The 11188-nt window shown below is 41.1% G+C and overlaps 2 protein-coding genes across 2 annotated transcripts in view; both read left to right on the top strand.

Annotated features, from left to right (window-relative positions):
- LOC146985027 (inactive dipeptidyl peptidase 10) overlaps positions 1-3382 on the top strand; it is a 36653-nt gene extending 33271 nt beyond the window's left edge. The window contains exons 21-25 of the mRNA XM_085782770.1: positions 871-925; positions 1061-1160; positions 1281-1339; positions 1905-1977; positions 2709-3382. Coding sequence (XP_085638896.1) covers positions 871-925; positions 1061-1160; positions 1281-1339; positions 1905-1977; positions 2709-2926 — 505 coding nt within the window. The 3' untranslated portion in view covers positions 2927-3382. The remainder of the gene's footprint in view (positions 1-870; positions 926-1060; positions 1161-1280; positions 1340-1904; positions 1978-2708) is intronic.
- A 1638-nt stretch (positions 3383-5020) lies between these two features.
- LOC146985028 (tubulin alpha-1A chain) lies at positions 5021-8615 on the top strand. Its single transcript, XM_085782774.1, has 4 exons — positions 5021-5116; positions 6516-6738; positions 7024-7172; positions 7260-8615. Exons 1-4 carry the CDS (start codon positions 5114-5116, stop codon positions 8238-8240), a joined length of 1356 nt encoding a protein of 451 aa, XP_085638900.1. The 5' UTR covers positions 5021-5113; the 3' UTR covers positions 8241-8615.
- Positions 8616-11188: the final 2573 nt, after the last annotated feature.

Genomic DNA, 11188 nt, shown 5'->3' on the forward strand with positions numbered 1-11188 from the left:
TTAAAAATTCGCTTTACAATTAAATTAAAGCAAAATTCAGACTTAAAGGAATAGTTCACAAAAAAATGAAATTCCCCCATGCTGATGAATACTCCTCAAAGTGCATCTGGAGCCCCGGGAGGCCAGTTCGTAGTCCAATGAAAACTTTATATGAGAGTAATAGGGCCAGACACAAAAACGTCCATAAAACTACACAAAAACCTTGTAATATTCCTCGACACTGCTCATCCGCTGCAATCGATGTGTCCTGAAGGGATATAGCCCAGAGTTTACCTGAAACAACGTCATAGAGGACATTTTTACAGCCTAAACAGTCCTGTATTGAATTATGCACGCGGATGTGACCAGACTTGCCTAAATGACGTTGTTTCGGGTAAAGTCTGGACTATATCCCTTCAGGACACTTGCATTGCAGTGGACGAGCAGTGTGGAGGAATATTAAATGTTTTTTGTGTAATTTTATGGACATTTTTGTGTCGGTCCCTATTGACTCTCATATAAAGTTTTGGTTGGACTACGAACCGGCCTCCCGGGTCTCCAGATGCACTTTGAGGAATAAAAAACTACTCCAGAGTATTCATCAGCATGAGGGTGAGTCACTAATGACGGAATGACTTTAATTTTTGGGTGAACTATTCCTTTAAGTCTGAATTTTGCTTTAAATTAATTGTAATTTAAACAATGGTCAAAAGGACGTTGCTTGCGACCACAGCCCATTAATGAACATTGAAAAAACGATAGATTCTTGAACAAACGTCCACACGCTGCAGTTGGGAGGATGGATGCTATGAAATGAACTGATATCTGAGGTAAACATTGATTACGACTGGAAATGCCCTTTAAACAGGATTTTTTACGATGTTTCCCCAGGTTGCTGATGCAGCTGCCGTACATCGACGACCGCCGGATGGCCCTGTATGGAAAGGTTACTGCATATTTTATAAATTTACAAACACCTCCTCTTTCTTTCTACTGGAGCCATGACAGAGATCACATGTTTTCTTCTTTCTTTCTTTTGTTTTGTTTTGTTTATGCTGTTTCTCATGTTCCCCACCTGCAGGCATTCGGCGGTTACTTAACCCTCAAGATGTTAGCGGCAACAGATAACCTCTTTCAGTGCACAGCCGCCGTGGCCCCAATTACTGACTTCAGGCTTTATAGTGAGTTGCAGTCACATCATCAACTATTCATGCATCGAGGCCATGGTTAATTGCCATGAATCAGAGAAGCAGTCCGTGTCTTAGTTGGTATACGAGTTGTTCCACTGTTTTTTTTTTCAGGTGCCGCATTCTCCGAGAGGTATCTAGGCCTCCCAGCGAAGGAGGAGCACGCCTACTCGGTGAGGCTCTAACGCTCTGACTGTCTGCATCTGTTCAGGTTCAGGTGTAAATTGGGTTTTTCTTTTCGTGAGGAAATAATAATGCTTGTGGATTTGGCCTCAGTTGTAAGTTTATTACCCAGAACTAATGCAGTGTAATGCAGGAGTCCTCTAATAAATCCTGTTTCCACCATGGTGATTATTAAGTGCAGTATTTGTTGTTGTTAGAGAGGCGTCGTTTCCACTTTTTCTATTTCAGCTTGTTTTAATTTGTGGTGCAGTTGAGTTGTTTTGTGTTGTACTTAGAGCTGCTTACAGTATAATTGTTTGTCCATCCCATTTAAATCAGCGAGTGCAGGCTAACTCAGGATAATGCAGTACAATTCGACTGCACAGTCCGCAGCCTCCAATGACGACCATAAAGCTCAGTGAACGCCTCTCTTAGACAATTTCAATTAAAAAACAGAGCGTTAAAACTTTTATGAAGGTGGGATTTATTGCAGGGCTGTTGTGTTTGACTACATCCACTTTAGTGAGACAGGTGTAGCCGATAAAGAGCTCATATTGTTGAGCTGTATCTTTTCAGACCGCTTCGTTGCTGGAGGAGGTTAACAAGCTGAAAGATGAGAATTTCCTTATTCTACATGGAACTGCTGATGGTGAGATTTCTGTCTAAGCTTTCTGCTCTATATATGAGTTCATTTGTGGGTTTATCGTTCTTATACACTGCAAGAACTCAAAATCTTTCCAAGAATATTTGTCTATTTCTTGTCAAAATGTCTCATTTCTAGTCAAAACTAATCTCTCTCCACTTAAAATAAAACTCATCACCAAAAATCAACTTGTTTTTAGATCAATTTCACATGTTTCACACTAATTTTCACTTGAAATAAGCAGAATTTATTGCAACCTTTCGGTACTAGACCTTTTACAAGTTGAAAAAAGGTCTAGTACCGAAACGTCGCAATAAATTCTGCAAGTTGGCTATGTGTGCGGGAACTCTTCTTTGTTTAATTTGGACTTAATTGTCCTCCTCTGACGCACCTGCCAAGGAAATGGATGTGCGAAGATTTTTGCTTTTACTTGAAATAAGTAGAAAATCTCCCAGTGAAAGCAGGGTTTTTGTGCTTGTAATAAGGAAGAAAAACTTGCTCCACTATCAGATTTTTCTACTTAGTTCAAGTGAAAATCTGCTTGAAATAAGTAAAAAAGTGTCTAAAAACAAGCTACTTTTTAATGTGATGTTTCTTATTTTAAGTATAATGAGATTTGTTTTGACTAGAAATGACATTTTGACTAGAAATAAGACAAATATTCTTGGTAAGATATTTGAGTTTTTGCAGTACACCTATATATTATGTGTGTTTTGTTTTGTTTTTTCCGGCCAAAGCGAGGGTACACTTCCAGCACAGCGCTGAGCTCCTGAGCCGACTGGTGAAAGTGGAGGCCAACTACTCGCTGCAGCTCTACCCAGACGAGGGCCACGTCCTGAGAGAGCCGCGCAGCGTCCAGCACTTCCAGCGGACAGTGGCCAACTACCTCCAGAACTGCTTGAAGCACAGCGTCCTCCTAGATCCCATAGAGGACGATGAGGAGGAAGATGACTGAGCCCAGAGTTTCCCCTTTCCCCCCCCTACTTTCCTTCTTCTGGAAAGACTCTCTTAGGACTTGTATTGCCATCTTTATGCATTACCTTGGGTCGGATTACCAGGCACAAGAGCACAGGAGTGGGGACCAAACAAACATCAGATCACCTCCTAATAATAAAGTCTGGAAAATTTTATGTACTGTTTACCTTGTTGCACACGATTATTTCTGTTACACTGTATGTTCGATGACGCTGTTTGTTTACAATTGTCACTTGGGATGATGGATGTGGACTTGGAAAGATGGACTGATTCTGCCACAAGTTTACAAAGATTTTAAAAACATGCATGTCGTAATGGCTGCATGACGTGGATTAGTTTACACTGCATTTTCTGTGTTTTGCAGGTTTTAAAAATCACCCGTCAGGTGTTAAAAAGTGCAAAATCTGCCAACAGCCGGGAACACACGAAAAGACTTTGGGGAAAAAAACTGTACTGATGCTGTGAGAAGACTTGACATGACACATTTAATGACTGCAGAAAGAATACATACATACGCTTTTTCATGCAACAGATATCTGAATAAGACAGTTTTGACAGAAAAAACATATTTATCCATGCAGACTTCAGTCATATGAAATCCAACAACTATGACAAGTCTGATACAAGAGATGTGAATCCTAACGTCAAATATTTACATGTTAACTGCCGCTATAGGTCATATTTACCCCAAACTTTAAGATGTCAGAGTAAAAATCAGTTGGTCTTTTGTACCGTGTGTTCCCGGCTTAAATGAAGTTAGATGGAGCATATGGATCATTCTAAATGTGCCAAATACATTTTGTGGACTTTATACACTGGTTTTATCAGCATTACTTGCATTATGTGATTGAAATGAGTATACAACTGAAACGAATAACACCACAAGCTCAAGAAATACTGCAACATCTTATGTAGGTCTGTCTGTCTGTCGTCTGTATTTTGAGGCACAGTATGTTTCTGTTTTTATACATCTCGGCATTTTAACCATTCTTGTGTATTGCAGAATTAAATTTCTTTGGACAAACTGTTGAGCCATTATGTTGTAGCCTGCAGAGGTAGTGGGCTTGATCATCAAACTATGAACCAAACCATACTGGTAAACTGCATGCAGTTGGTTTGAAAATGAATGCCATTGACTCTAGACAACCAGCTACTCCTTTTTTCCAATAATCCTTGACAATAAAGTTTGATCTTCTTGTTTTACAGCAAAAAAAAACTACTTTGGTTTCTTTAGCAATCACCACAGCAGGAGTCATTATTACACATATTTATGAAATATGCTAAGTAGTTGGTAAATAGGCCTACTTCCTTGTAGTATCACCATGGCATTCTCAATATACTATTGCTCTAATATACTATTGCTCAAGGCCACTGATATTGGGTTATCCAAAGCATGTCTGCAAAGGATTACTTCCTGCAAAGGACTGATTAAAAGCGAACATATGCTGCTCCTAATAAAATGCCACCATGACAGTGCATTACAGTATAATTTCAGTCTTCCATGGGGCTATAATCATGTTCGATTACCAATAAGATACCATACCAGATAAGATTTTGATTCTGAGACACTTGTAATAACCAGAGCTGAATTGAAATCACGCGCAGGATGCAGTTTTATTACACATGAGCAGAAGGCAGAGCATGCATTTACACTTGATAAATAATTATAGGATTAACGGAGTCCTCGTGAATCTTTCTTGGTATCGCGGTACTTTCATTCAACCCAAGTGGGACAATGATCAGGCATTTATTTTTTCTTTTTTTAAAATCCAATCTTTATTGATACAGTAGACAGCATCAAAGTACCAATGCAGGCATTATTACACCAACAATACAAATAATTAAACAGAAGCCAGGGGAGTCTTCAAAAATATATATTAAATAATGAGCACAAATGAATAGTTTTAGCAGCGTTTATGTTGGTAGCATAATAGATCCATGGTTGGTAGTCAGCTCACCCGCGGATGACTACAGAACGTTGAGTGACAGGGGGATTGACCAATAGCGTCGCAGCAGCAGCCGGCGCCGGGGCTGCTCCGCCCTATAAATACCACCGGTCATCCTCATGTGCGCCATTATGTCTTACATCGACCCCATAACTGTCGAATAGTAAGACTCCCCGTCGAGAAGACTCTTCAACCCTCTACAGCGACTAAATCTCAACAAAATGGTAAGAACCTTTTATAAAAATTTTAAAGAATAGTCACTGGAGTCGTTCATGTTGCTTCCTCTCTCTTTAGTGATGATGTGACTTGTTCGTTTGATGAGGGAGGGATGGAGGGGTGGAGTAACGGTAAAGTGGGAGGAAGACATCTTAAACAACTGCATCTTTACAAAATAAAAATTTACGTTAAACGTATTTATTTAGTGATAATGTGAGGTTTTGGTGCTGGGGGAGACTGATCTGCCCTGCGTAGATTTGTAGGTTACGGGGCGGGAAAAGAGAACAAAGAGGTTTAGGGCAGACAGCACCAAGGGCTGAATAAATAACGCGGGCTGAGGTCCAACGGCCCAACCGAGTCGACGACTCTGTCCCCTCCACCCCACCCCCACCGACATGACTAAGCCCCGGCCATCACTTCTCGTGACAGCCGTTAATTCAATGTACGTTGGTGAAGGGAGGATGCGCTCAGGCCGGAGCCCCACACCCAGAGAAGAAACCTTATCCTCAAGGAAAATGGATGAAATGCGTTGTCATCATGGCGTGATGCATTAAAAATGCATGATGCTAGTAAATGGACAGTCTCATCCTGACAGCTACTGACACTAATGCAGGGTCAGCAGGAGCGGCCTTTGTTTCAACCGGTTTCAACTGGCCGTTGTTGCAACGGTAACGTTACTGATTCAATTTAAAATTTAAAAGTAAGCATTCCCCTTTAACTGAATTTAAATTCAAAAATAGCTTTATTGAAACGGGACACGAACGAACATTAACGGTGAACGGACGGTTATAAGGAGAATTCCAACAACGTCATCCGTTGCCAGGGTGGGGTGATCGGGACTGGTCGCCTAGCAACGCGTGTCTTAGAAACAACGCAGTGCACCAGTCAAAAGTTGAAGCTGTCCCCGGTAAATTCGACCGTTAACCAGACTGTTATCGATCAAATCAGATTTTACCACCATAACCACATCAAATGTAACGAAAAACGGTTCAATTACCGGTAATTACAAAATAAATTTTCTTCCACGATGTCTTTTAGACGTTTTTAATTTAATATTATTTTATTATATTATATATATTTTTATATATATTATTTATTTATTAAATAATAAATAATAATTAAATAATTAAAAAAAAAACCTTTATAACCAGACTATTATTGATCAGTAGTTGTTGATCAAATGAGATTCCCACCATCATAAAATGAAATGTATGAAAAACGGTTGAATTAATTAGAAGAGATGATTTAATATTTGAAAACTTAAAATTGAATACTTTATGACATGATTATAGAACTACCTCATGTTCTTAGTGATGAACAATTACATTTTGTTCCTTCTTTTCTTTTTTAATGAATAAATCTGGTACAGGTAGATAACGTGTCTTGTTTTCTCTTATCTTTCCACAGCGTGAGTGTATCTCCATCCACGTTGGTCAGGCTGGTGTCCAGATCGGCAATGCCTGCTGGGAGCTTTACTGCCTGGAGCATGGGATCCAGCCGGACGGACAGATGCCCAGTGACAAGACCATCGGAGGAGGGGACGACTCCTTCAACACCTTCTTCAGCGAGACTGGAGCAGGAAAACACGTCCCCAGAGCCGTGTTTGTGGACCTGGAGCCCACTGTCATCGGTGAGTGTCGTCACTGTTCAACATTTAAAGACATGTTCTGACCCGGTGGCACCATGAGGCCGCGACACAAACGCGTAAACCATCATAAAACATAATCCCTTATTTATGACGGATAAGATAAAAGTCGTATTTTGATTCATTATTTCACTCGTAAGCCGGTTGGTTCCATACATTCTGGAGGGGTTTATTTCTCCAAACTCTACATTATCCCTTACTTAAGGATTTATAATCTACTTTTCCTCCCAGTTGGATACATTACATGCAATTAATGATGTTTCTCTGCAGATGAGGTTCGCACTGGGACCTACCGCCAGCTGTTCCACCCTGAGCAGCTGATCACTGGTAAGGAGGATGCTGCCAACAACTACGCCCGTGGACACTACACCATCGGCAAAGAGATCATTGACCTGGTTCTGGACAGGATCCGCAAACTGGTGGGCAAAACCTCACATCAGGAAATTATTAAAATGTCAAACATACCGTGTCTCCCATATTGAACCAGTCTGCGTCTTTGTCCTCAGGCCGACCAGTGCACCGGTCTTCAGGGCTTCCTGGTCTTCCACAGCTTCGGAGGAGGCACCGGCTCCGGTTTCACCTCCCTGCTCATGGAGCGTCTGTCCGTCGACTACGGTAAGAAGTCCAAGCTGGAGTTCGCCATCTACCCGGCGCCTCAGGTGTCCACCGCCGTGGTGGAGCCCTACAACGCCATCCTGACCACCCACACCACGCTGGAGCACTCTGACTGCGCCTTCATGGTCGACAACGAGGCCATCTACGACATCTGCCGTAGGAACCTCGACATCGAGCGTCCCACCTACACCAACCTCAACAGGCTCATTGGCCAGATCGTGTCCTCCATCACCGCTTCCCTCCGTTTCGACGGCGCCCTGAATGTTGATCTGACCGAGTTCCAGACCAACTTGGTGCCATATCCCCGTATCCACTTCCCCCTCGCCACCTACGCCCCCGTCATCTCCGCAGAGAAGGCGTACCACGAGCAGCTGTCCGTGGCCGAGATCACCAACGCCTGCTTCGAGCCGGCCAACCAGATGGTGAAGTGCGACCCTCGCCACGGTAAATACATGGCCTGCTGCCTCCTGTACCGCGGAGACGTGGTGCCCAAAGACGTCAACGCCGCCATCGCCACCATCAAGACCAAGCGCACCATCCAGTTCGTGGACTGGTGCCCCACCGGCTTCAAGGTGGGCATCAACTACCAGCCCCCCACCGTGGTCCCTGGAGGAGACCTGGCCAAGGTGCAGAGGGCCGTGTGCATGCTGAGCAACACCACCGCCATCGCCGAGGCCTGGGCGCGGCTCGACCACAAGTTCGACCTGATGTACGCCAAGCGCGCCTTTGTTCACTGGTATGTGGGTGAGGGTATGGAGGAGGGGGAGTTCTCCGAGGCCAGGGAGGACATGGCAGCTCTGGAGAAGGATTACGAGGAGGTCGGAGTCGACTCCGTCGAGGGTGAGGGAGAAGAGGAAGGAGAGGAGTATTAAAAAGGGACATGAAGTCACCAAACAGGAAATAACTGATTCCATTTGTTCTTAAATACATTCCAGAAAGAAACGTTTGTTCATTTGACAGTTCACAATAACACTACAGAAATGTTGAGTTTGGTTAAATTCCTGTGACAGGACCGGGGGGGCATTAACAGTCTGTATGTGGAGAGTAGGGGAAGTTACCTGTTGGGAGGGGGAGGGGGAGGGAGGGACTGTAAGGGACGTTCAGCACCAGGGAAACAGGAAGAAGTTATTTAGAAGTTTTTCTTAAGGGCATTCCAAAAATAAACGTTGTCTATCAAATACACGTTTGCCTATTTTCAAACTAAAAATCCAAAAGTGTCAGTTCCAAATAAATTTCCTGCAACTTAACGATGTTGTCTGTGTGGTTCTTATCTACCTGAAGAAGAAAACACCTGAAGACCTGAAGACTTCCTGCAGCAAAGAGAGATCATACACACCCAGTAATATCCACTGTGCTTACATCCATTTAAATATTTAAAGTCAATGTTACAGTTTGTCATTTAAACTACAATGAGCACTACCCTCACCACATAAAGTGCTTTTTTCAATTGAGAAATATATACAGTATATATATTATTTAAGCCCAGTAATCAATGACAGTATAATAAACTAAAAGCTCAGACTTTTATATAGATGACTGACGAATACAAACCAGTAAGGTGTGTTGGACACTCATAAGACAAGAGGTTAATTTATATTGAAAATAAACTACCAGGTAAAATAAACCTAAAAATAGGATAAATTTCCATAGTTTCCTTTTATTTCTCTCAGGATTTCTGAAGACTTGCTTTTCTAATACTGATATTGTCCATAAGAGGGTGAAGAGCAACACTAACACAAGGTACAGACAACTGTTGTTTAATTTCCATTATTCATTCTGACCTTTACATATGACCACAGGTGAAAATGTTAATTTTGAGTCTTCATTCAGTTCCTTTATGTCTCTTTTTAGTGATTAAATCTGTTTCTTGACAGTTTATATGTCTTTAGCCGTCTCTCTTTATACATACGTCTCCTGTTTTTAATCTCTTCTTTAGTAGTTGACCTTTATACATCTCTACTGCGTCACTACTTTAGTTTCGGTTACAGGATGGTCGGGATGGCCTGTGTAACATTTTTGCTGTTATCTTCATCTGTTTATCACTGCAAACCATTAATAACCTTTACATAAACTAATAAAAGACATTTAAATTGTTTAATGACCAGAGAATGTGTCCTTACGACACCTCATGGACACTGTTTCTCCTTAGACATATTACATCACTTTTACTTATTATTATTCTGTAGATGTAAACAAACCATTAGTCCCATCAAACCAATGACTTCACTTTATAAAAGGTATAAAAGCATCAAACTGATCTATGACAGTGGAAAGAGACAGTGGGCCTGTCCCAATGTGCACACTCGATCACACACGCTTATTAGTGCACAAGTGTGTCCCATTTCTCCAACGACTAAAAGCGCAGCACGCTTGATTTGCGCTTTACCCGCACTTGTGTTACAGTAAGACCGCATCGGAGCGGTATTTGGCCAAGTATGAATCCCACAATGCACCAGCTGGTGAAGTCTGCAGTCACTGGGAGCCATAGGCCATGTTTGGGAAACACCATTGAATACATTTCAATAAAATGAATTTGACTTAATATCTCATTATGACTTTTTTTTAATGCATATTTTGTATTATTTTATCTCATATTTTTCAATTTCAGTTTTATTTTCTTTAGGCTACGTTTACTTTTACATCTGATCATTTTGACCTGATAGATAGATAGATAGATAGATAGATAGATAGATAGATAGATAGATAGATAGATAGATAGATAGATAGATAGATAGATAGATAGATAGATAGATAGCAAAGGGAAAATACATGACAACAGAGAAAACAACAGATCAGGAGACATTGAAGTAAAATACATAAAAACATATCGTATCATAGCGTATAATGTGTATTATAGTGTATTATGTATCACATACGGTAATAATGATTTTTCTCTATTGATTATACTGAATGAATGTGTACTTCTGTATGGACTTATAAGACACCAAGAAAACAAACTAGGACCAGAGCACATCAACACATCAAGGAAATAAGAAAACAAACAGGGGTTCAAAACCATTATCCGAAAAAAGAAAAGGAAAACAATGCCAGGGTTCAAGGGAAATCATCAGAAATTAATGAAACAAATGTTCCTGTCTTCTTTTCCAGTCTTTAGAAATCAAACTAGCAGTCGGAAATTAAACCTCCCTCAAATCATCATACTTTGTACAATATAAAAGGAAATAATACCTCCCTCAAATCATCATACGTTGTGCAATATAAAAGGAAATGAGAATCACTTTCTACTTTCTTTGTTCCTATTTTCTTACACATTTATGATATGAATCTTGCCCATAGAGACACATTTGGAGTACGTAGATGAGACTGTGATCCTTCAGCACTGTTTATTAAACTGTTGCTGTGCACTGTTGTGCTAGTGTGCACAATGGCACTCAGATAACAGGCTGCCCTGCACCTGTCAAGTTTGTCCCTGTTGCTTCTAAATATCCCTGCACGCTTGGCCACTTACACATGCTTGCACAAGATATGCAAATGTGCATTCCACCAGCAAAGCGTCACCAAAGTGTGTGCGTAACCAAGCATACTCACTCAGCCAAGTGTGGAGAAATGGGAAAGTATGGCAAACCATTTTAACATTTAAAAGCCAGATTGTTAATGTGTTGCAGATATCTGTAATTCAGTTTTGCCTAGTCAAAAAGAACATTTCAGATATCCACACAACTATATTCTTCCTAGGACAAATGACGTCACTTTAACCATTCATGTCATGTGTATGGGGTTTGTCATTACGGATATCTATAATTCAGTTGCAGATATCCGCTATGTGAATTATGAACATCTGTAACTGAATTATGACTAG

This window comes from Trachurus japonicus, chromosome 7 (assembly GCF_045865225.1).
Source record: "Trachurus japonicus isolate A0001 chromosome 7, Traja_1.0".
In the NCBI taxonomy this organism is placed as follows: Eukaryota; Metazoa; Chordata; class Actinopteri; order Carangiformes; family Carangidae; genus Trachurus; species Trachurus japonicus.